Source organism: Poecilia latipinna, unplaced genomic scaffold (genome assembly GCF_001443285.1).
Source record: "Poecilia latipinna isolate Pla-1442-1.1 unplaced genomic scaffold, P_latipinna-1.0 Scaffold147, whole genome shotgun sequence".
Taxonomy (NCBI): domain Eukaryota; kingdom Metazoa; phylum Chordata; class Actinopteri; order Cyprinodontiformes; family Poeciliidae; genus Poecilia; species Poecilia latipinna.
In genome coordinates this window covers 1-25,934 of record NW_015112763.1, presented here as the reverse complement: position 1 = coordinate 25,934, position 25,934 = coordinate 1, and the positions used below count along the sequence as shown (strand labels likewise).

Here is a 25,934-nt window from a genome sequence, read left to right as displayed (position 1 = left end):
TGTTTCCAGCAGGAGAAAGTAGCTTTCAGAGCAGATATTAACCAAAATATAATAACAATTTTAAAAAATGTAATGACGTAAGAAAGCTTTACATTTGTTGAATTGAAACTTCCTACAATTTTGCATTAAATCCATACATTTTAAACTTTTTTTCCATAGAAATCTAGAATTTTTTTTTCTTAATCTGTCCAGGCCAAAGAAAGCAGAACCAAACCATCATTTCTAAAGAGACCTGAAATCTGTAACACAGCAGAACTATGGTTACAGGTAGATGTAATGGTTAATGGGAAAGAACAAAGAACAACGGCAGAAACACATCGTGTTTTGAAAATATTCAAAACCCGGGTTTTGAAACACGGGTTTCAAAACCCGGGGTGGGTCAATGTCAAAGTGATAAATAGCCTCGCCTGACTGTTCAGTAGCTGCACACCTGCTGGGACTCTCACAGGTAAGAACGTTTCATTCTGTTTCTCAAAATTTGTATTCAAACGTCCAAGTTGAGTTTCTGGATAAGGTTGAACGCCTGAAACAACCACGGATGAAGAGATCCCATCGATTAATCTTATTTTCAGCTCCGAAGCTAAATTAAAGGCACTTTTTGACAACTTCAAATGGACTTTTCCTCCGTGGGATCAATAAGCTGTTCTTGAGCTCTATTGCCACGACTCTATTTGAGACTCATTGCCGCTTATATTTTTGACAGTAAAATGCTGTGGGAACTTTAGATATATACAGTATTTGAACTTAAACTTGAGCAACTTAATTATTTTTCATAACTCAAAAAAAAAAAACAGCCTTAGCTTACACGCAAAAACAAACTGAACTTGCAACTGAAGTAAAATTAGCTGAGTCTGTAACAGGTCTCTGTTTATGTCAGAGAAGTTAGCTGTATCAGTTCCCCATGTCAATTGTACTTATTCTCATATTTTGTTTTTATTAAATACTCAACGCAATGAAATGTAAACAGACAGGACTGGCAAGATGAGATCTGCTGAGCGTGAGCACCAAATGCTTCTCTGACTTCTGACACTGTGTCCTCAGTTCTGAGTCAGAGGGAATGAAGAGCCAGAACAGGAAAACAAAGGACTGAGTTTCTGACAGGCAGAACTAAGAAGCTACGCCCCATCAGTTCTGCTTGGTTAACATTTTTGTTGTGTTGCTTTTTAATTGCCCATTTAATCTATCGGCAAGTTAGCTTTTCTTTTTTAGTTGTTGAAAACCTATTTATCCACTCAGAACAACACACACACATATATATATACATATTATGTAACAATCTGATGTGAGTTTAATAGATACTAGTCCCTCTCATTCAATATCATCCAGATTCATTTACTACAAGAGTTTCCATAAAGTTTAACATAAAAACTCGATGAGGAGAGGCTGGGCTGGAAAAAATGTCACTACTATGTTGTCAAACCGTTTGGTCTTTGAGCCTCATAATCATTGTTTTTCTCCACACTTTATTGTATCATAAAAATTATTTTCATTTGGCTTTTTTTTCCTCAAGGGAGCAGCAAAGACTCAAAAAAAAAAATTTGACAAGAAGATGGACGTTTTTCTGCGCTGCTGCAAACGGTCAGTAATCAGCGTCTCAAAAACAAACATTGTGTGTTTGGAGATGACGGCTGTGACCGGCGAGTATTTGAGCTGCTGTTGTCTTTCTGACACCTCAGTCTGTCCGTTCTCCTCTGACTGCTGACATCTCTGAGGCCTTTTCTGTCCCCACACCTGGCACAAAATGGACATTTGACCCCTCTTTAATATGCAACCGGGGCAACAAATTTATGGTTGAGTTATTTCCAATTCTTCCGCTTTGTTATATTACCATTTAGTGTCAATAAACTTCATGACTGGACTTACTGAGCAGGTCAGTCAATCTCAGTGACTTCAGTGAACTGCTGAGGTTGAACCATTCACTCAAAAATTTATCTGGATTTTTCTTCTGTTTTTACAGAAAACTGAAAATCTGACATGGAAACCGGACCGGCCTTGTCCACTGCTCCAGGCCGTAGGATATATGTGAAAAGTGACATTAGGGATCTCTTTTCTCTGTCAGATGTTCTCTATGAAGATCAGTTTGAAGGAGATGATCCAACGTTTACAGAACAAGAAGAAGAAAACTTTTACAGGGGGGCCCCTCCAAACTGGCTGAACTTTCACATTAACGAGCAGGAAGCATCATCTGGCACTGGAACGCTTTTTATCAAACGGGATGGATTTGAAAAACTCAAGGAGGAAATTCAAATGAAAAGAAAACTCCCTGCGATGTCCACAGTAAAACTGTTCCACCAGTCAGGAAGCGGAGGGACTACAATGGCAATGCAGGCGTTGTGGGACTTAAAGAAAACCTTCCGCTGTGCAGTTCTTACAAACTCGGCCTCAAACACCACAAGAGTGGCGCAGGAAGTGGTCCATCTTTTTACGGCAGGCAGTCTCGGTCACCAGAACACAGTACTGCTGTTACTAAATGATGAGCAGATCCTTGACAAGCTCCAAGAGAGCATTATGATGACCGTCAAGAAACAAAACATAGTCACCCACATGCCTGTGGCAGTTTTACTAAGCTGTGTGAGAAAGGATATCCTGCTACAAAGTAAAAATGTTTTCCTAAAAAGAGAGCTGTCAGAGAACGAACAGCAGAAATTCAATGAAAAGAAGAAGGAGCTCACTGAAAAGTACGGCGAAAAGATCAGAGAGTTCCACGGCTTTAACATAATGCAGACTAATTTCTCAGAAGAATACATCAACAAAGCCTGCCAGATAATTAGATCTTGTTCAAAAGCACGGAGACCCTTGAAGGCCGCTGCCTTTCTATCCTTACTGAATGCCTATGTACCAGGATCCTATCTGCTGGAATCTCAGTGCCTCGACTTCCTCAAGGAGGAAAGCAACGCTTTTGCAGACGTATCAACGAAAGACAAAATGCAGCCCTTTAGTCACCTCATTGTCACCTTCCAAGAAGATGAAAGAACAGAGAGAAAGGTCCGTATGGCTCACCCACTGATAGCAAAGTGTTGTACTGAAGTCCTGGCTGATAAAGGAGTGACAAGAAGTGACACAGCAAGAAACTTCCTGAATAATTACGACAAATATGAGGACCATGGGACGTTCCCAATATATTTGCTTAATTTCATTAAAGACATGTTGACCAAAAGAGAATTTAAAACAAAACTTGACCCAAACAGCAGCTTAGAGGTTAAGGGGGAAAAAGAGAGATTTTCAAAACTCATTCTGGATATCCAACAAGATGACAAGGTCCAGTGTGCGCCCGTCTTAAAGGTGGCATCAAATAAATTTCCTCACGATCCCTTTTTTCCTCAAGCTCTTGCTCGTTTCTACTACATAGAGTTAAAAGATTACAACCTAGCCGAAATGTGGGCAAAGAGAGCAAAGGAAAGAGATCCCCAAAATTCCTTCATCGCTGATACTTTGGGTCAGGTCCACAAGAACTGCCTCAAGAACATAGGGGAAACTTCAAACCCAAGACAAGTCTTGCTGCTAGCCAAAAAAGCTATTGAGGCTTTCAAGCATGAAGAACAACTTGCGGAAGAAGAACATCAGATGGACATCTCTGGCGATAGGACAGTTCAATTCTCAAATATGTTCAACTGCAGAGGGCAGTTTGGGTTTGTACAGGTCTGCAACCTTCTCTATGACTTACTTGTGAAGAAAAACGAACGATGGGAAGCAGTTCTTACAAAGAAGGTGTCCTTTGGTTCTGTCCTGAAAGAATTTGGAGACAACAAACTTTACAGATTCAATGATCTGGTAAACAACCTTAAAGGAGACCTTCAGAAAAAAGCTGAGTTTTTTGCAGAGTATCTGACCTTCTCAAAGCTCAGCATAGAGAGAGATGACCCTGAATACATTTCGGAAGAAACCTATGAATGTCAAAAAAAGTTTGTTGGTTACTCACTGTCAGCAGAGGTCATACCAAACACCAATCAGTGTAAGCATGAGCTTCAGCAGAACCTTGCAACAACATCTGCAGGAGTGCTTGCATGCATGGACAGAGAGTACTCTGAAGATCTACTCAAGTGTATAGCCAAAGGTTGGAAAAAAGTATGGTCAAAGACAAAGTCCAGATCAAATGAAGCCAACTACATTCTGGCTTACATTTTGTCCCGGAACTTGAGAGCAACCTTTCCTGATTCTCCTGAAGCTTTAATTCAAAGTTTCAAACAGGGAAAACCGCCGGATCACAGTAATCCTCCTGAGCAGCACATGCTAGCCTTACTTTTGTCGTGGCCCGCAAACAGTGAAAATAAAAGTAGCTTTGATCTGAACCAACAAATCCAGGAAATGGGCCGCTCATATGAAAAGGCATACCGGAAGTACTTTAGATCAAGATACCTCCTACCTCTGTTTTTCATCGGAAAAGGACAAGATCTGGACAGACTTGTTCACAGAAAAGTTCTCGAGCATCTGTTCTTTGAGCACAGCCAAGGAACGGATTCAGACTGCAAAATGAAAGACTGGACAAATGAAGACATATTCAAAGATGGCAAGGTCAAAGAACGCCTGATCAAGTTTGAAGGGGTAGTAAGGAACTACAGTTTGTTCCTTCCTGTTGGTAGCAAACAGATTGAAATTGAAGCCAATCTACAAAGAAGTCTCTGGAAAGCACGGCAAGTTTCCTTTTTCCTTGGATTCACCATCAGAGGTCCAGTGGCCTTTGACATCCAGACTAAAAAGGTAGAAAGAGGTGAGATAACATGGCTCGCTTATTTACATGCAGATAACAATGGTTCCTTACTCACAACCAAGACATTTGTAAGGAAACGAAAGGAAGCATATTTACTGCTTAGCCACTGTACCTTTGTGGGTAGAGTAATCGTTTTGTGATCAGAAGATTATAGGTTTGGCTTCGGTTTTCTCCTGTCACATGTCAGGATGGGCACTGTGTTTTTAAACTGTTTGTGAATGTGAATGGGTGAAAAATAGCTGAATAAGTGCTATATACCATTTAATAAGAACTAGCTGGTGTTCTCCCATGTTGTTAATGTTTATGACTATGGATCAATTCTCCCCTTCACCAACTCATACCCCAGTGTCCTATTGGTATTTAAATAAGCAATCAGGTAATCAAAATGCTCAAAATCTTATGAATATTTATATCATTTTACACTTCATCCATCGTCTCCAATGTTAACTCATTTGAAGTATGATAGATTACCCCAGATCTACGTAAGAGAAAGACATAGCACCCCATTTCTACAAAAACATGGTTATGATTACTGAAAATGACTTCCAATCTTAGTTTTTAAGGCGAGTAAAAATTGATGTATTGTTGGTGTGAAAGATCCAGGGGCAGATCCCTCCTTCTTTGCACCTTAATAAGTTGTCCAAAATGACTAAAACTGCATATGTGTGACACATTACCATCATTCTCCATGTGTGTTTAGGCCTTAATCAGTTTATTTTTAGAATCAAAAAAACCTGTAACGTTCAAAGCCGTATGTGTAGCACCACCAAGGCTCTTTAGCTGTTTGCCGTAATTCAATTGTCTTTTTGGTTCCTGTAAAACTGCTCTATCCAGTTATATTAATAGCACAATGCAATTAATCAGTGTCATGTTTTACAGTCAGACAAGGATAACAGATTAGTTTAATGGATGACGTTGAATATGACAAATGTGTTTTCTTTCTCCTTCCAGAGCTGAGAGAGTTGGAAGGTTCAAACCCAGAAGAACCAGTCTGAAGGCCCGTCCCTTCCACTACGTGACTGTTATTTTCTCTGAAATCTACATTTTTTTCTTCTATTTGTTTATCTTTCATTCATAAGTCGGTTTTTCATGTTACATCAGTCTTGTTTTTGGCTTTGGTAGTTTGGATTTGTGGGTTTGTTTGGGTTAATCAGAGGGACCTGAATGCAGTGGACAAGAACACTAGAAGAAGTTACCAATTGATGTCGTCTCCCTATTTTTGTTTTGTCGGCTGAGGTCAGTTTTTGTTTTCTTTTGTCATTTTGTAAGATTTATTTGAATCAAACTTTGGTGAAATTGTTGCAACCTATTGTTATGTTCTAAGTGAATGAGTCAGTTTAGTAGGTACTTTGTTGTTGATCAAACATTTTTGTTAAGTTAACTTTAAATCTACAAAGAATGTGTGTGAATAAACATAAGGGAAATGCAGTGAAGTAAATTTAATGTTTGAGATGTTAAAAAATAAAACTTGAGATTTTCCTGTGTTAAATATTTTTGGTAAATTAGCAGTTTCATCTTGCCTCTGAACTTGAGTTAACATATGGGACAATGTACAGAAACAATCATGTCAAAAGACTTGCTATGCATCGTATTTAGCCACTAGCTAAGATCTATCTGTAGTTTTACTGAAACAAAGCAGTATAAATTAAATGCGATAAAAATCCACACACATACTAAGCTAAAACATTACTGAGCCGATAAAGATATTTCATTGTGTGCAGTTTAGCTTTCCAACCGTTGCATTTATATTCTTAAATTGGACATCGACTATCTTGAGCACCAATTCAAAACATCTGCATTTACATTTTGACGAGGTAAAGAAAAATTCAAAATATTCGAATACATTTTGACCGATGAATAGGTTTCAAGAAATCTCAAAAGCGTCAAATTCTTAATTTTAAGGGTCAAACAGTCATATTTCCAACTCTAGATATCAGATTAAGCTAATCAAAACCACTTTTCTGAATTAAGAAATTGCACACAAGCTCCTTTAGCTCTGCCGTATTTTGGGTTCTGAACAAAATTGTCAGAAATTGCCACAATTAAAAACCTTCTATTCATGAGAATGCGCCTTGATCTCATTGAAATCAAGCTGCAGTTTTACATAGTTCGGTCACACTTCTAGAAAATAGCTTCGTCTAGCACTAAGATGATAAAACGCCGATATACCTGGTATAGTGGTATTAATTTAAACATAAAAAATTGTGTTAAAGGGGAACAAGCTCTTAATGAGGTTGTGTGTGGCTCTTAAAAGAGCCGTTGTGTGTTAGTTGGAGCTGCAGCCTCTAAGCCCTCTCTCCGCGGATGCGGCGGGCCAGCTGGATGTCTTTGGGCATGATGGTGACCCTCTTGGCGTGGATGGCGCACAGGTTGGTGTCCTCGAACAGACCCACCAGGTAGGCCTCGCTGGCCTCCTGCAGAGCCATGACGGCGGAGCTCTGGAAGCGCAGGTCGGTCTTGAAGTCCTGAGCGATCTCTCGGACCAGACGCTGGAAGGGCAGCTTACGGATCAACAGCTCCGTCGACTTCTGGTAACGACGGATCTCTCTCAGAGCCACGGTACCGGGCCTGTAGCGGTGAGGCTTCTTCACGCCGCCGGTAGCCGGAGCGCTCTTCCTGGCTGCCTTTGTTGCCAGCTGCTTCCTGGGGGCTTTGCCTCCGGTGGACTTACGGGCGGTCTGCTTGGTTCTGGCCATGCTTCTGTTCTCTGATCACGATCAGGAGAAAAATGATGCAAAGCGCCGAGGCTCCGCTGTTCTTAAGCCGAGGCTCTGGGCGTCACTCTGTGACGCTGCGGCTCCGCTCCGGATCCTGGTTGGTTAGCGGCTCCTCCTGGAGCTCAGCGCCGCCCAGAGGCGTCTCCTCCCGGCTTAATGTCCGCCGCTCATTGGAGGAAGCCGCGTTTAAAAAGTCCGCCTCTCCGTCCCGCTCTGCTGGGAGCTTTTCTGATTGGTCGCCTGCATCATCCCGCTCCTCTCCGCGGACATAAAAAGCAGCTTTCAGCCGCTGCTTCTCATTTCTTTCTGGAGTCTCATCTCCATTAAGAAGCAACAACAAAATGAGTGGCCGCGGAAAGACCGGAGGAAAAGCCAGAGCTAAGGCCAAGACCCGCTCCTCTAGAGCCGGACTCCAGTTCCCAGTGGGCCGTGTCCACAGGCTGCTGCGCAAAGGCAACTACGGCGAGCGGGTCGGTGCCGGAGCCCCCGTCTACCTGGCCGCTGTGCTCGAGTATCTGACCGCTGAGATCCTGGAGCTGGCTGGGAACGCCGCCCGCGACAACAAGAAGACCCGCATCATCCCCCGTCACCTGCAGCTGGCCGTCCGCAACGACGAGGAGCTCAACAAGCTGCTGGGTGGAGTCACCATCGCTCAGGGTGGGGTGCTGCCCAACATCCAGGCGGTGCTGCTGCCCAAGAAGACCGAGAAGCCCGCAAAGGCCAAGTAAACTCCCGATACCCGCTGAAAACGAACAACGGCTCTTTTAAGAGCCACACACTTTATTTTAAGAGCTTGGACTGCTGCTGCTGCTTTGCCGAACAAGTTTATCATAAGCACTCAATTTTATTTATGAAGTCTTGAAACTATACAAATGTAACCCCACGGTGGAACATCCATCCATCCATTTTCTGAACACCCTTGTCCCTCAGTGGGGTCGGGAGGGGTGCTGGTGCCTATCTCCAGCTACGGTGGAACAAAGTATCCCAAAATTATACATGTTCTTAAAGTTGCAATTCATTTTATTCGCCAGTGGAAATATTGGTGTATATTATCTGCAATACCAACAGTAATTCTGGTTCTGAGCTGTGATCTCAGCCACTTCACTTCTATACTAAAGTCAAGTTTTTAGATAGTACAAAATATGTAATGGTAAAATTAATTTATTTTTAATAAGAACAGGATGGAGTCCGAGACAAATTCATGTTATTAAATTGCAGACATGAATTTCAATGTATTAGAAAATTAGGTAAAAATACAACCGATTAGATGTGTTGGCACTCATCAAATATTAAACTGATTAAAACTAATAAATCAAATGAGATTTTTTTGTATTTTTATATAGGTTTACATTACAAAAACTGAAACAAAATAAAACACTATTCTACAACCTTATGTCAAAAGAGGTATATATATATATATATATATATATATATATATATATATATATATATATATATATATAAAGAAATATCTACTGTTCATTCACATCCACTCAACACAGGTACACGATATATGCAAACATCTACATAATTTATCATTTCTTCTATAATTTTAAAGCTCTTAAAATTCACAAAATAACGACATTCAGTTCATTCAATAGTTTCTCAACTGAAACACCAGATTTTACATTACTTTCCTCTTTATTATATTAAAATCTTAACAGAGTCCTTACTTATTTTTATTCTTTCCTAATTAATTTCTGAATTACCGAAGGAAGATTTCATTTTAAAAAAAGCAATTAAGAAAAAACGAACTTTTTCTTTAAAAAAAAGTTCGTTTTTTTGACTGAAGCTCGGTTCCTCTCCTGTTCTCTTTCACGTCCGCAGTTCACAGATATAGGCGGTGCTTCATCCGTGTAGCCTTCATTATCGCTTCAGACTTTTCTAGAACGATACCACCATGAGCGGCAGAGGAAAAGGAGGCAAAGGACTCGGTAAAGGAGGCGCCAAGCGTCACCGTAAGGTTCTCCGTGATAACATCCAGGGAATCACCAAGCCCGCTATCCGCCGTCTGGCTCGCCGCGGGGGAGTCAAGCGTATCTCCGGTCTCATCTACGAGGAGACCCGCGGTGTGCTCAAGGTCTTCCTGGAGAACGTCATCCGTGACGCCGTCACCTACACCGAGCACGCCAAGAGGAAGACCGTCACCGCCATGGACGTGGTGTACGCTCTCAAGAGGCAGGGCCGCACTCTGTACGGCTTCGGAGGTTAAACTGCTCCGTCATATTGACAAAACAAAACGGTCCTTTTAAGGGCCACACACATGGCTTTTAAGAAGCTAATTTCCTGTCAAACTTTAATAATAAAAGCTATATCTATTGTAAGCCAACTCTTTCAGCTGCGCTTCATATATACTCAAACTACTTAAAAAGGTAAAGGACCCATTAGGATAGGAATGAGGTATAAGTCTGGGCCATTGTCTGTAAAGTGCAGGTGCAAAATAACCAAAAAAGTGCAGTCTAATAAAATTCGTCCCCAAAGCTAACTATGGATGCCATGAAGCTTTCAACTCCATGTGACAAGATGAAGCTGCACTACTGCGCCATCAAGTGGACAAATGCTGAACGTGTAGTGACTAATGACGTGATTAAAATGTATAGTATGAAGTTTTAAACTGAAAGTTTGATGCTAATACGCAACTCTAGCATATTGTTGATCTTTAAATCAAAGACTGGACCAAAAGGAAAAGTGGAAGTAAATGAGGATTTTGATGTGAATTAACTTGTTACTTAGTAACCATGCTAATGTCACTATAGCAAGAAAATGTCAATTGTTTTAAAAACAGAACTTTTCACTGACTGTGCTGGCTTCTCTGTTTTGAGAAAATTTCACCTACTGTAGAAAATAACCTTTCACACGATGTGGGTTAGCTAACATGGCAACAGTAACATTATACGAGTTAGAATAAACATTTTTGTCTTTCCCAATATTCAGGGGATTCTCCAGTTCTCTCAAGTTACTATTTCTTTGTATTCTGTGCTTTCATTGCATCCTAGAAACACTAACTGCTTTTGAAGAGCTCTAATGCTCCGGCATTGAGGTGTTATTGTATCAATGTTCATTTTAACACAACAAGACACCTCACCTTAACACATCATCTGCTGTGTTGCTTTTTTAGATACCATTTATAACTTTGTGCAAATCTTATTGAAAGAGAGATGATGAAGAATCCTCCTGATTACTGGACACAGCAATTTTCAGATTGTTTTGGTTTGGGGGGAAACCAGAAATTTAATGGGAAACCGCAATGGAGCAGCAGAATACAAATTAAATACAATAATTTTGTGGCAATTGGATGGCTTGGATTCATATCAGTTTCATATACTGATATGAAACCTCTACACTTTTCCCTCAGCCTATATAATCCATTTAAACTGTTTGTTCCCTGTTTTTTCTATAGATATCTAGGAATTGACCATTTACAAGATGGCCAAACAAAACCACTGTTTCTGAAGAAACATACCTAAGATGTTGGGTATGAATAAAAAATGTTCAAACCAAAAGTTTTGAACTAAGATATTACTTTCACTTGTGAAGAAACACAACTCATTAGGTGGCATGCTGCCTTTCAAGTTGAGCTATTAATAACCGTGGCACGTTTGAGACACACATAAAGAAACAAGAGAAGGAATGCAATGGAACATGAAACTCATGTCATCATCAAGATAGAAGATTTGAAACCGTGGGGAGGGTGTGGTCAAAGCTGATTATAAATAACATTGTTCTACTGTTCAGTCACCTGCATACCTGCTGGAACTCTGACAGGTAAGATGACTGGAGAGTGTGTGTGTTCATTCGTCTCTGTGGGTAAGAGTTAAGTGTTGTTTGTGTCGTATTTTTGATTATTGTCAAATCATTCATCAGGAAAAAAAAGCATTTTAAGTGAGTTTTAGCACTTTTTGGCTACAAATTTTGTATTAAGCAAACATTGTTAAAGTGGTGTTATTACAAACATTACAAATTGAACATTTCAATTTCTAATACACAGACTATTTAAATTGTTTCTGATAAGACTCGGTGATTGGCCATCCATTTTGACATTTGGAATTGTAAATTATAATACTCATTCGGCGTGAAGAGTTCAACACAGGTCTGTATTTCTGTATTTTGACGTACAAGGTTGGAATTCAACTTTGCATGTCAAAATATAGAAAATTGCTGACCTACATTTTTACATATGAGGTCGGACTGCGTCTAGGCCACAAAGGGTCACCTGTTTGTGATGTTCACACAGTCAAGTAGAGATTTGTGTCTGATTTGGAAAGTATTTTCTTTGCTTATTGCAGATGATTTAGTCCTGTTGGTCCTCTGGTTGTGACATTTGCAGGTAAGTGGATCCTGAGGCATTAGGAATGAATGAATGAACGAACAAAGGAAGAACTTAATATGTTATTTCTAAGCATCACACAAAAACTAAACCGAGCTCCACAGATCCACGGACAAGAACAGACACAAAAAATACTATAATCCAACTCTGCATGCAACATTCTTTGGTTCAGGAGTTGGATTGTTGTGGAGGAAAAAAAATGTTTAATGTCCTCCTGCATTTTTTTCCCAAGCAACAGGAAGGTGAGAATGAAGTTGCTGTGAGCTGTCTGTTAAGATGCCATCTTCTCTCTGTAAATGTGCTGCAGATGAGACTCTGATGGTTTCCTCAGCTGTTCTCATTACCAGAGTCTCTCTTCTGCTGTGCTGTTGTGAATGTGAGGATCCTTCCAGCCTTTGCAGAATGTTGTGTTGTGCAGCAATAGGCTTGGCAATGACTAACTGTTAATGACTAGCAAAGGCAGTTGTTGACAAAGTCATTAATTTGAATCAGAATTACTAAGGTAGGGCAACACATGATTATCTGGAATTCATAGCTTAACAGCTGACAGACGCTGCCTGTTATTGCTTCATGAATACCTGCTTGATGAGTTGTCATATTACAGAACAGCAAATAGTGTGAACTCACTACATGCATATTCAAAACATCGCTCAAAAGTACAAAAATTTAACAGCATACCTTAACTTCCAGTTAAGATAATTATGGCGATAATCTCTAACTGGACTGGTAACATTCACCTAAACCAGATGTTCCCAAACCTGGTCCTCAAGTAACCCTGCAAAAACCTATTAATCATCCATTCATTTACTTCAGGTGTTTGGAAACAAGGAGACACCTACAACATGCCTTTCCTTCTTTCCTGGGTGTGTCAACATATTATGGAGTTGGGTGGAGATCGACAGTAAAACTTCTCAGTGAGGCAAACTGAAGCAAGTCCTGATTAGTGAAGATGTATGATGTGATGTGATTACTCATAAACTGCTCCAAACATTTCTGTGCTGATGGTGTCAATATTACCTGGACAGTAAAATTCATCAAAGATGGATTTGGCTTCTTGGTCAGAGGAATGGTGATGGCAGTCTTTGGACAGGTTGGCAATTTGGCCAAGAAAAATGTTAAATATGTCTGGAAAGACATTCTATAGCTGTTCAACAAAGGCTTTCAACACACACCGACTGACATGATCTGGACCATTCTGTGGGTTTTGATATTCTGGGTTCAGTTCCAGCACTTTTATCTCACTATGTCTTGTTATTTTTAATATTTATGCTAAAAACCTCGTTTCTTCTATTTTTAGGATTGCAAACTGTGTGTGGTGAAACAACTTTTTCAAGCAGAAGCAACAAAAACAAAAGAATAGACCCTTCTGTTTGATGTGACCATCATGGAAAGTAACTCAGGAGAAGATGTGAACTCTGCCCTTGATCTTGACAAAAAATATGGTTGTTTATTTTTTTGTTGTGAACCGTACATTTCTGCACATGTGCTGACCAACCCAATGTCCACCAATTCAAAATTGTTCTCAATGTTGGCACTGTTGAATGCCTATGTTCCCAATTCCTACCTGATCATGGAAGAGTGTCGAGGAATCCTAGGTCCGCCTGATCCCATCTATGGAGGTCCTCCCTTCGAAGTTAGAATGCAACCGTTTTCCAAGCTCATCAAAGTATCTGGCTCGAAGGTACGCCTGATCCATTCAGACATTGCTAGAAGGTCTGTGGAGCTGTTAGCTGAACTAGGCATTCCCAGAAGTTCCTTAGCACTGAACTGTGTGTTTCTGCTTTGTGGGGAAGAAGTCCAACCTCACACTGTCCAGTTTGTCAAAGATTTGCTGACAAAGAGAGAGATGGGTCCAAAGGGCAAAGAGAAATTCTCACTGCTAATTAAAGACATTGTAGAGCAAGAAAAATTTATTAAAGCACTGATGGTTTTGATAAAAGCTTCAAACAAATTCCAGGACAAACACATTTTCCCCCAGACTGTTGCTCGGCTGTACAACATTGGAGGATGTCGCCCAAACTTCAAAAAAGCTGAGAAATGGGCTAAAGAAGCCATCAAAAGAGCCCAGAATAACTCCTATGCCGCAGACACCCTTGGACAGGTCTACAAGAACCATTTATTGAGAGGGGTCAAAGGATCCTCTGAAGTGAATAAAATGGCCGTGAAGGCCCTTGAGGCGTTCAAAGATGTAGAGATGAAAGCTAAGAAGGAATTAGACCCCGAATGGAGTGAATATGATGGCTGTGCCAACTATTCCGTTTCGTTCAACAACCGAGGCCATTTTGGTTTCATTGAAGTGGCCAAGATTGTCTCTGAGAAACATAAACATGACAATCCATTTGAGGACACCCTAAAATTGGAAGTTGAAGACAAGTTTGAATTTTTTGAATGGTATCTCAGCTACTCCCAGCCTGACAGGATAACAGTGGAACCAGATTTCTTTTGGAAAGATGTTGCCAGTTGCTATCAACAATACACAGCAGAAGTTGCAGCTGATTCCACCAGCTTCCCAGCTCTTCTCGATTGTCTGAATCACGGCCTATTCGTGTCGAAGGAAAAACGAGCTTTCAAGTCTAAGGTGACTGAGAAAACACGACAACAGCTGGAGCAAATCCGAGATCAATTAAAGACTGCTTATGAGGAAGCTGCAGATGATGTCAAAGTGGCAGAGAGGTACATCCTTTCAAACATCATCCTGAGCAACAAGGAGCCTCACTCTCCTCAACACGCCCTGGTTAGAGAACTTCAGGAAATACTTCAGAGGCTTCTGCCCAATGGGGCGAATAGTAAAGGCCCAGAGTTTTACCTTTTGGTCCTGCTGTTGTTTTGGCCAGAGGAGCAGTTTCAGAAGGGTCAAGAAAACAATGATGATGAAAGGTTACAAGAACCTGACACAGACAAGGCTCAGTCTGAAGACCAAACTATAGAGGAAGCAGATGTAAAGGAGAACAATACAGGAGAAGAACCTGATCAACCCCTTCCTGGCCTCGAATATGAACTTGACATGGAAGAATATGTCACCTTGATGCAAAAGGCCTATGACAAAGTCTATGACAACTACCTTCGAGGTCGGTACCTGCTGCCACTGTTTTTTCTAGGGAAGGACTCTGGACTGAGCAGATGGATCCACAGGTCTAGACTGGATGCAGCGGTGGAAAACCGGGTGGAAACGGAGCTCGCTAATAAACCAAGGGACACAAATAGAAACAAAATGAAAAGAAAGAAGATCAATGATATGTGGGATAGTGGGGAGGTGTGGCAGCTGCCACAAATCCAGGAAATGCTTCAGCCCATTCAAATGGAGACCATGCAACAGAGTGGAGGAGATGAAAAAATGTTTCTTAGTGTAGGCGGGAAGATAATAAGAAAATATCAGTGCCAGGTTCACCATGTGCATGAATCTGGCACTTTGAGCCCAAAGCGTTTTTATCTTGGCTTCAACATCAGGGGTCCTGTCATCTTCAAAGTGGAGGATTATTCAGAAAAACATGATTGTAAAGGTACAAATCAGCAACAGAACACTGCTTGAGTCAGTATTGGTTTTCAGGACAGAAAGCAGCATTTTTGTTCATTCCCTAAAGTTTCTGACTCTCTGGGTCTGTTAAAAGAAGGAACTCTGTGAATTATCCAACCAGTCATTGTTGATTCTGGGACTGTACAGAAAAACTTCACATCTGAAAAGCTCACCGATCAGTTTTCAGCTTTATTCTGCAAACTTCATGTTGGATATTATTACTGTTACCAAATATATTAATTACAGTGTCTGTTTTTGTCTGTTAGGTTTTAAGGTAGGAACGATATTAATCAACGGTCTTGGATTCTGTGATATCATTAACATAGCATGAATTAAATTGGGTTGATTTTGATCTCTTTCTCCTTGTTTCTGTTGTTTTAAACACAAATATAAAAATTGATATTCAAATAAATTAAGAATGATTAAAATGATACTTCCGTACCAATGCTTACTGAAAAAGCAAATTTATTAAACTCTAATAAAAAGAATGCCATACTGTTGGACTGGATTATATGTGAGTTATTTTTATCTAAGTTGTTGTTTGCCTTCAGTTTTTGAGCTAAGTCACCTACTGTGACCTTTTCCATTATTATTTTCCAACAATGAGCTAAACTGCAAAATCACTCTTACACTTTAAATCTTACAACCATCATACTGAGCTAATTTCTTGCACAAACTTCTGTTTGAACCAATAATCCTCTTATTTAATTCTCTCTATTCATTGTACCAACTTTTTTTATTTTTATGTTTGTGGTGCAACATCTGTATAATTGTACATATCTTTATACAATGTAACAACTGCAATGTAATTCTATGAATGTACTGTGCCATTAACCCTTTAAATTACTACATTTGTGTTTTGTGTAGACATTAATGTAAAAAAAAAGACACATATCAATAATTACAGTTCATTTTAAACTTCCTGAAACCTGAATCTGTTTACAAAGTCACGCATCATGGAGATTGTTCAAATTTAAAAAGGATGTTCAAAAAATGTATTAAAACTACTTAAGTTTCTTGAATATGCTTGCAGTGCTATATTGCCACCTACTGGTTGTTTATCAGAATAGCAGGAACTTCATCTCAGATAGTTGCGACGTTGTTTCACGTTTTCCGTTGAGCCCAATAGGTAAACCAGCAACATTTCAGATTCTTTGTGTTTACAAAGAGCTCAGTTGTGATTTATCTAAAGTAAAAATGCCCCACACTCGACTCAGGTTTGGTTATAGAGAAATCCACACTGATAATGTCTCTCTTTGCTAAGTTGAGCAATATTGCTAAATGATCCAAGGAAATCATTGGTAAGTAGTAGTGAAGAGAAAGACTTAAGAGAAACATTTACAGGTCACACCTAAGAGGTGCAGGAAGCACCCCGCCCCCCAAAAAATAAGGAAACGATGTTATTCTGTACCGGTTGCTAAGCAGCCCAGCACAGGGCGCAGGGCTGTGAGAGACGAAGCTTCACAGAGACGGAGTTTGGATATAAGGAAAAAGATGCAAGCAGGAAGAGGGGAATATATGTGGATGAATCCTCTGAGCACAGACATACTGTCCAGAGGATGTATACAAACAATAACATAATTTTTTTAATGAAAAGACAAAGCTTTGAGATAGACCTGAAAGTGAAGAGAAACAAAAATACTTCACTTATATTAAGAGTGAATGCTCTTCAGGTGCATCGTGCCATAGATTTGGAGAAGAGATTAAGAATAATAATTAACAAGAAACACCAATAACACACATGTAGATTAGAGATATGAAATGGTCAAAAAATATGGCAGCAGCATGACGCTCTGTTTCACTCGTATATTAGTAAATCTGGTTCTGATTTACTAATTGCACTAATAATTCAAAAATGTTGCTGCAGGTTTGTCCGTCCAACGCGTTGCAATAATGAAAACGTATCCGGAGAGAATAAGTTTTCATCTGGTCTTGTGACAAAGGTGCAGACCACCACCTTCCTGTTCCTTTTAAAACCACGGAAACCAAACGGCTCATGCTGCTGTGCTTGTTTAGAGCATCAGCTCGACGTCTGAAAACCTGTGTCAGCACAAATATGGGTGGAAAAGGAGATTTCCTCTGTGATGGAATAAGCACAACTAATAAAGTGGTCAGGAAGCAAATAAAAGATAAGACCCAGAAAAAAAAAACAACAACAAAAGAAAAAAACAAATAACCCAAATATTTCTATTCAGTAATTCTGGTTTGATTGTCATTCATTTCAACCTGGTAGCCCAACAAATAAACAGTTTGATATATTTTTGGGTTGAAAAAGTGTGTTGGATCAAACCCACAAGCCTCCATCCAACCAACCGACCCATTCCTGGCATTCTCATCAGTCGTAGGTGTCAGGACCGTATGGTTAGGGTGGTGCCACCATAACCAGTTTGTTGCCTGGGAACTATTCCACAGGAATGAAGGATTATTATTCCACTTATACAGAAATCACTGCCAAATCTATTTCTTCCTCAAGAAGTTGCTGCTCGCTCTACTCTTGTCTTCTCTGACTGTCTTAGTTTCATCAAACTGGGGATGACTGAGTTCTTCAAATTTTAATGGATGAATAAATGAATGTACTTTATTAATCTCAGAGGGAAATTCTCAAACAAAATGAATGTAAAATCAAAATTAATTGATGATTTTACTGAGTCCAAAATGCTCCACCAGTTTTTCCTGTGCTGCTCTCTCCTCCCTGACCTCTGACCTCTGTCTGTTGTCAACAGTGTCGGTGAATAGGCCTCTAAAATAGATGCTGAGGTCTGATAACCAAAAATACTTAGATGTCTCCTGAAGAGTAAAACTCTCCTTTACTTTTCTGCTTTCGTCAGCATTAGTAATCCATGCATTTACAACCCACCAGAAGCTTTATTAATTTTTTTATTTTTAATAGGACTGAGCCAGATCAATGTCTCACCTGTTAACCGCTCTGGGTTTGTGGCGCGGTGGAGGAGGTGCCTCCCAGATCGACAACATTTTCTCAACCAGACGAATGTGTTGCAACTTTAGCTTCACAGTTCTCCTCGTGCAGTGCAGGCCTCTGGCTTCCTGTTCATTTTCATAAGAAAAACAAAACACACTCTTGGTTTGAACACCCGATAAACCGACTCCAACCTCTGTCAGACGTTGCTCAGTGCTTGTCACTTTGCTACGTTTGCAATTTTCTTCACTTTTGTAGCCAACCATTTCTCGCTCCTTCGGAAACAGATGCACAGCAGGAGGTGTCACTGCAGCCACACGACGGGCCCGACTTCACATTTCTACGTGTGACATTTAATAAAACCACAAATAAAGTCGACTCACCTCCCGAACATCTCTAAGGTCCGTCACTGCCAACTGCGCTTCCCTCGCTCAAAAGTGTGACAACCACAGTTTTCCAACCTCAATCGTCGCTGCTCGCCACAAGGGTGAGCTGTCAGAAAAAAAAAAAAAAACAACTGCTTGATCTGAGTCAGCAGTGTGAAAATTTGTTGATCTTGACCTCAGACTTACAAAGTGATGCATTCACTGCAGTTATTTGATTGGCTGTTTGCTGCGAGCTGGGATCCGAGGTGGTCCTGGTCAACTGACTATAACGTCAGTAACCTCCTTCACGACACAGAGAGCGGAGACGGGCCGGTCATGGAAGGTGAGTCAATACTTTCTCAGCTACAAACCGATAATATTAACAGCTCCATCATTTGATTTATTCTATTTATTTACTCCTTTTTGAGAAAAAAATAATCTCCTGTGTTCAAGTGACATAACATTAACTCCTAAAGCTAAAATCTTGGAACACATCTGAAATAGATTTTTTTTGTTTGTTTGTCTGTAACAGATTATATAGTGATGATTTATCAACGCTACAACCAGGATGCAAGTATCTTAACATCCAAATTACAGACCTTTTGAGTTGTGTTCACTAACTCGGTCTCTTGCCTCTTCAGGCAAGAAAATGCGAGTCGTCCTGCTGATCGCTGTCGTGTGCAGCTGCGCTGCGGGAGACGAGGATTCCTTCAATAACCGCCCGTGTCAGCCGAACAACGACCAAAACGCCTACAGCAAGTTCGAAGCCAAACACATCCTTCCAAAAAAGTTCAAAACTAGCTCAACACCCGTGTGGGAGAAGTGAGTCACTGAATGTTGATTAAAGCAGGGATAAAAACATTGCAATTGTTACTTAAAAGACTGTTTATTTGGAAGGTCTCGTCACTGCATCTCAATGTCTAGACTTTGAATAGGCCTGTCCAGCACTTCCAATCTCCTCTTTTTTTAAATCATGCAGAGTAAGTAAGTTGAAGAGAAATTCACCTTCAGTGTTTTCTGGTGTGGTTCCATCACCCAGGATTTTAAACGCTTCATCCTGGAATTACGTGTCAGTTTTATGTGTGTGACGGACATGCAGCTTCCAAAATGCTCTACTATTTTCTGATTGGTTCACAGAATATTTTCTAAAAGCTCTCGGGTGAAACATCAGGATGTTTTGTCTTTACTCTGTTTGTCCAGCAGAAGCTTTTTGTTTGGATCTCTGCCACTGATGTCCTTTTAGCCCAGATGGTTTCTTATTGTTGAATCGTTAAAATGCACCATAACTGACGTATCAGATTTATGGTTTTTCCATATAGTTTGTTTGGACAGATTTTTTCCTGCGTAATAAATGGAATCATCTTTTGAAAACTTTTGTTTTCACTAAGGTTATCTGCTATTAAAATTAGTTTGATCTGAAATATTCAAGTGTAAGAAAAAAATGCATAATGGGGCAAAACATATCTTATACTGTTCATGCATAATGTTAGATTATCTGAAAGACGTGTGGCTTCATTTTAATAAAAGAAAAATCTAACCTTTTTAAATTACATGTTTAAATGTTTTGAATAACGCAGTTTGTTTATTTCTCTAGACACATAAAAAGCTTGAAGCGCTGCAAAGTTGAAACTCAGACCTTCATCGAGAGGTCAAAGGTCAATCTTGTTAAGAAAATCTGCAACGGCAACGGCTGGAACCGGCAGGGCAACTTGTGCACGAGCAACTCAAAACTGCCCGTGTACGTAGTGAAAGTGAACACATCCAGCTGCACAGTTCTCAACACCCCGAGGAAAACGGAGGAACTGGTGACGGTGGCTTGCGACAAAGTTGGCAATGATTGCCTTCCTGTTCATCTCCAGGCAAAACAACAAACTCAGAAGGGACGCAAAGTTACCTGCTCCCCTACTGCTGCTGATGATGATGATTATTATTGGTCTGATGAGCAATTTAACATCTGAGAGATTATTAAAAATGCTTCTACGCTGTTGTTATTAGAAAATTCAGAAACTTTAACCTGCTCCAGCGATCCTCACAAGAAATGAATATGTTCTGCACCAAAGGGTTTTATTTGCATCGTATTGTTAAGAGCGGACGTTCTGTACAATAATCTTTTTACATGCCAGTTTAACCTTTGTTGATTTTGGATACAGTGTGAATACAAGCATCTGTTCCTAAGAATACATCCTGAATATAAAGACACATTCACATTTTTTTCTCCCTGCCTCAAGCTACATAAGACTAAATGTCTCTTGTTTTAAGTTAGTTGAAATTATTAAAATTAATTTTATGTGCTTAATGACAGAAAAATTAGTGAAAACATGTTTTAGAGTTTTTTTAAATTACTTTCTTAAAAATCAGAAGATATGGAAATATCTGGTTTCAGCTGTACGTATAATCAAATTAATTAATTTTATGCTGATTTCCTTATTGGCTGTGCTAAACAAATTGCTGTTGCTTTGAATATTGTCCAATAAAGCTCACATCTATGAATGAAATCTGATTTTGTCCTGTTGTCCAATCACAGCTCATGATTTAAAACAGCTCTGTAGTTCTGAGAAGTCTTAGTTACTAAAGTAGCTACTTTGTTATTAACCTTTTTTTCCTAGTTTTGCAATGAATGTTATAACAGAAAAGTTAGCTGATATACTGACAACTAGTTCACTCAATCAAAAGCTCTTTCAGCGCTTCATTGCCACCTGCTGGTTGTTTGTCAGTATAGCAGCAACTTCATCTCAGTTAGTTGTCGTTTTCCTTTGAGCCTAATAGGTAAACCAGCAACATTTCAGATTCTTTGTGTTTACAAGGAGCTCAGCTGACTGTTAGTTCTGCACACAATGAGAATCCATCTAACAAAGACTGAAAAACAGAGATTTATCTACAGTAAACTGCCCCAGACTCGACTCATTGTTAGTTAAAGAGAAATCCACACTGATAATGTCTCTCTTTGCTAAATTTAGCAATATTTGCTAAACAATCCAACAAAACCAGAAAATTATTAGTAAGTAGCAGTGCAGAGAAAAACTTAAGAGAAGCATTTACAGGTCACACCTAAAAGGTGCAGAAAACAAAACCCCCAAAAGAAGGAAGTGATGTTATTCTGTAACGGTTGCTAAGCAATCACCAGCATAGAGCGCAGGACTGAGAGCCGAAGTTTCACAGAGACAAAGTTTGATTATAAGGAAAAGGATGCAAACAGGCAGAGGTAGATCTGAGGGTGAAAATGCTAAATAAATAAATACTTTATTTATTTTACACATGTAGATTTTAGATAGAAAATGGTAGGAAAAATATGGGATAATTTAAATATGACATTTGGTTTCACCTAAGTATTCATAGTAAACGTGGCTCTGACTGATTTGCACTAGTAAGTCAAAAATGTTGGTGGAAGTTTGTCCGACCAGCACGTTGCAGTCATGAAAACGTGTTTGGAAAAACAGGTTTGACCTGCTCTTGTGGCAAAGGTGCTGACCAACACCTTCCTGTTCCTGTTAGCACGACTTTTCCAGGCAACTCTTTCACCCCATTAGCTGGTCTGGTGGAGCATTTTCTCAGCTGCACTGTGTAACATGACCAAACCTTCCCACTCGTCCAGAACAGATGCACAGTAAAACACTGAACTGTACTGGTACGAAATATGTGAAGGAGACCTGACTGCAATGAAATGTAAAACTCCACGAATTAAAAATGAATAGATAAAATCAACTCATATTCTGACAAGTTGTAACGACAGGCCCAAACCCGCTAAATGGTTTTCACACGCTAGAAAAGTTTGTTAGCCACAATGTTCCGCCCTCAGTCACATCGCTGCTCGTCACCAAGGCGAAACGTCAGAAAACAAGTTCTTGACTTGAGTCGGCAATGCGAAAGATTTGCCTTTCCTCTGTTTCTGTGCTGATTCCAGAAATACATAGGATATTTTCTGTTGCATATATACATTAAAGTGCTTTAAGGAAAATAATTGTGCATCAAATTGTGCATTTCAAAATAATCTGGGGCTCTGACGTTGTGCAGCTGGTTGACAGTAGGCGATTCTTTTCTGCTTCCCATCTACTAATCAACCCAACTTCACTTTGTTCAGCTCGTTTCCACTCTAAACAAAGATTACATTATTTTTTATCTTAACTTTTCTAATTAAATAATTACATGTATAAGTGATTGTCCTTTTAATCATATACTTAGTGTTTGCGTTTTTTTTTTTTTTTTTTGTCTTTGTTGAGGAATACAAAAGCCAAAGATCAGTACATTGTTTGAAATTCAGCTCATGTAATAACATGTGAGTAGCAGGGAAACTCGATGATTGACTGTGAAAACAGATGGGAGTGGATTTTACCCACAGCAACACATCTGCTGCAGATTTCACATTTGGATATCCACAAGGCAGGAAGCTCGAACAGAACCGCCCGACCATGAGAAGCACAACACAGCACTACCCTGTTTGAAACAGAGTTAATTTCATGGAAAAGGTTTGTTTCCACCCTCAGGAGGGCAACAGTGCTTCCATGTCAAACCAGTCGTCAGTTATCACATCCAGTGAAAGGACAAAGAACCCTAATCCCTGTCTAGTTTTGCATTAAGAGACACACTGTGCTTCAGCCTTTTTACATTTTGTCATGTTTTGACCACAAACCTATCAGAACCGTACACAGTTAGACACAAAATGTAGCAGAACTGTAAAGTGGAAGAAAAATGATACATGGTGTTCAAACCAGTAACAAAAATGCACTATGGGGCAGATTGTTGTTCGTAGTATTTCTACTCAATTTTCTGTAAAACCGCCGCTCTTGCTTATGTCGTTGCCAACTTTAAATGTGTAGATATCAAACTTGTGCCCATTCGTCTATGCATTTAGCTTCTGCCATGCTACCATTGACACAAACCAGCATCCCCACAACATAATGGTACCACCACCATGCTTCACAGTGGGGGTTGTATTAATTGACTGCCACACCTATGTTTATATGCAGGGCAAAAGTTCAGTTTTGGTCTCTTCCACCAGAAAACATTCCTCCACATGTTTGTTGTGTCCCCTTCTTTCGGCAAACTTTAGAGACTTCTCACGGATTTCCACTCCCCACTCCTCCATAAAAGCCAGATTTACCACTAATAGTTGTTCTGTCTACAGATGCTTTCTGAGCTATGGGTCTCTGATCTTCTCCAGATCAGACATCATAAATGTGTTCGGCTGCTTCTGCTTAACGTTCTCCTTATCTGACCAGTTGTCTTTTGGAAGGTTTGTAGGCTAGCCGTACTCGTTCACTTTTAAAGAAAGAGTCAAACACTGGTTCACTAGTTGTCTACTTCCAGCATCCAGACAGATATCTGTCAAACCTGGATTTATTAACTAATTGCATAACCACCTCAGTTTGTGTATAACTTGACAAAATGGGGGGGAAAAAAGTCACTGGTATGTGAATATTTTTGTGAAGCTCTACATCTAACAAACATTCACATTTTGTCTAAATTCACTTTGTAGCTTGAATATATTTGAAACAAAACATCTCCATTTGTCAGAGTAACTCCCTAGTGGGCACTTTGATATTTTTTACACCCGATACCATCCATTCAGTCACTGATGACTCATCTTCATCAGTGAAGATGAAGTCCACACCTTTGGTAGACAATGGGCTGGTCTAACAAGTGGTCATTAAAATCAAAACGACTTTCTGGACCCAAATAGTCAGGCTAACTGCTCTTCTTTTCATGTGTATGTTGACAAAGCCTCTCTGCCAGCTATCACCCAAAGTTAAGCCTCTAGCTTTGAATTAGAAAAGCCCAACAATCACCATTCTTCCCTTGACGGCCGGCTATTATTTGTCTGTTGTGTTTCCTTGCTGTGGGTGACTTTCAGCAAGGAATATGTCTCAGAGTCCCATGACTGCTCTCAGTCCACTCCCATCCATTTGACTCTTTACCCTTTAATAATAACCATTTCGAGGCTTTTCTTAAAATACATCCTGCTTGGACTTTGCCTCAACTCTGAGTTTATTCCAAATCTTTCTCTCTCTTTGTAAAACACTGAAAAGTAGAAAAAAAAATGAAAAAAGATGTTTGAAAATGCACCACTTTCGAGTTGAAAATGGTTTGACAGTAGCACTTTCAGCTTATCAAAGCTGTTGTTCGGTGCTTTTAGTTTGTCAGAAATGAATAAACGCTCAATTATTTGCAGATTTCTGAGGAAGTTTTAAAATTTAAGAAGTTTTGCATTCTCAACTCATCCAACATTGTTGGCATATCCATCATTGCCAGATGCTTTCTACATTTAGCGTGAGAGAGGGTGAGAACAGTCACAGTGAGCGCCGGTTACTTCTAGCTTGTTGCTCCTTGTTCACAGTTGGTAACTTTTGTAAAACTTTGAAGTCCGTGTGACGTCAAATGAGTCATTAGTACACTGATTTACTTAACTGTGCTAAGAAATGTACAATGCTTAGATATTGTCTAATAAAGCTCATAGTCATGTGTTAATACATGTATCTTCCAATCAGAGCTCGTTTTTAAATATTTTGAAGCTAATTATTTTGTTTGTGGATATGTATGCACATGTTTTTTTTCCCCTGATTGCTTGTTTTCTTGCTTTTAAAAACCTGTTTGAAATAAATCAAATCACATCAAAAATGTTGAATATGTCTGACTGGATTAAATTGGCTTTTTTTTTTTTTCTGAAGTTGCTTGAGACAATATGTGTTGTGAATATACCGAATTAAAAAAAACTGATGTGAATTCACTGCATAATAACCACCTGGTTCTGTTTATCAGTGCCGGGCGAGGAAATCAGAGGAGTTAATAAACGTCGCAGAAAATATAATATACTTTTGAGGATTTCCTAATTTAGCCAAAGCTTTTTCTATGATGTTTGTTTAAAACTCCTAGAAAAAGAGAAAGTCAGAAAATGGATCTGGTGATATATTAAAATAAAGTACGAATATAACTCTGCCAGGGGACTAACAGATGAAACAATGGTGCCTTGAAATAAAATCAAAGCAAACATTACAGCACATTTGACTTGACTTCAGTCTTTGGGTTGTTTTAACCACATTTTACAACCTGCTAGTTGGAAAAAAAACAATTAAATAGAAAAATTCATCTAAATATACAGTTAATTCTTCTTCACTTTTTACTTTTCAATTCTTTAACAGATAATTAACTGCACTGTTTGATAACTAGGATTGGATTGATTTGAATGGATTAAATTATCTATTCACAACAACGTCAATTATTGTGATTTGATGTTATATAAGTAAACATTTACAGACTTTAAGCTGAGAACAATGAGGAACCGTCAGGATTTCCCGCTTCTTTCATTCTCGCCGCGCGCAAAGTTTAAAAATCCCACGTGATTTCTCTTTGAACTCAGCACTTCCTACTTTACCCTGTGAGCCAAACAGCCAA

General features: G+C 39.5%; 6 protein-coding genes across 6 annotated transcripts; 5 read left to right on the top strand and 1 right to left on the bottom strand.

The window, feature by feature from the left end:
• The first annotated feature begins 1,515 nt into the window (after window positions 1–1,515).
• On the top strand, window positions 1,516–6,559 carry LOC106945494 (sterile alpha motif domain-containing protein 9-like). Its single transcript, XM_015029208.1, has 3 exons — window positions 1,516–1,870; window positions 1,958–4,708; window positions 5,660–6,559. Exons 2-3 carry the CDS (start codon window positions 1,975–1,977, stop codon window positions 5,701–5,703), a joined length of 2,778 nt encoding a protein of 925 aa, XP_014884694.1. The 5' UTR covers window positions 1,516–1,870; window positions 1,958–1,974; the 3' UTR covers window positions 5,704–6,559.
• A 417-nt stretch (window positions 6,560–6,976) lies between these two features.
• On the bottom strand, window positions 6,977–7,468 carry LOC106945496 (histone H3). The gene has a single exon (XM_015029211.1). It carries the CDS (start codon window positions 7,402–7,404, stop codon window positions 6,994–6,996), a length of 411 nt encoding a protein of 136 aa, XP_014884697.1. The 5' UTR covers window positions 7,405–7,468; the 3' UTR covers window positions 6,977–6,993.
• Window positions 7,469–7,713: 245 nt separating this feature from the next.
• Window positions 7,714–8,287, top strand: LOC106945497 (histone H2A-like). The gene has a single exon (XM_015029212.1). It carries the CDS (start codon window positions 7,767–7,769, stop codon window positions 8,151–8,153), a length of 387 nt encoding a protein of 128 aa, XP_014884698.1. The 5' UTR covers window positions 7,714–7,766; the 3' UTR covers window positions 8,154–8,287.
• A 933-nt stretch (window positions 8,288–9,220) lies between these two features.
• On the top strand, window positions 9,221–9,685 carry LOC106945498 (histone H4). The gene has a single exon (XM_015029213.1). The coding sequence runs from the start codon at window positions 9,326–9,328 to the stop codon at window positions 9,635–9,637; it is 312 nt and encodes a 103-aa protein (XP_014884699.1). The 5' UTR covers window positions 9,221–9,325; the 3' UTR covers window positions 9,638–9,685.
• A 2,023-nt stretch (window positions 9,686–11,708) lies between these two features.
• LOC106945495 (sterile alpha motif domain-containing protein 9-like) lies at window positions 11,709–15,652 on the top strand. The gene is made up of 2 exons (XM_015029209.1): window positions 11,709–11,752; window positions 13,050–15,652. Exon 2 carries the CDS (start codon window positions 13,137–13,139, stop codon window positions 15,279–15,281), a length of 2,145 nt encoding a protein of 714 aa, XP_014884695.1. The 5' UTR covers window positions 11,709–11,752; window positions 13,050–13,136; the 3' UTR covers window positions 15,282–15,652.
• Window positions 15,653–18,719: 3,067 nt separating this feature from the next.
• LOC106945491 (uncharacterized) lies at window positions 18,720–20,808 on the top strand. The gene is made up of 3 exons (XM_015029207.1): window positions 18,720–18,891; window positions 19,190–19,370; window positions 20,143–20,808. Exons 1-3 carry the CDS (start codon window positions 18,762–18,764, stop codon window positions 20,504–20,506), a joined length of 675 nt encoding a protein of 224 aa, XP_014884693.1. The 5' UTR covers window positions 18,720–18,761; the 3' UTR covers window positions 20,507–20,808.
• The last annotated feature ends 5,126 nt before the right edge of the window (window positions 20,809–25,934 follow it).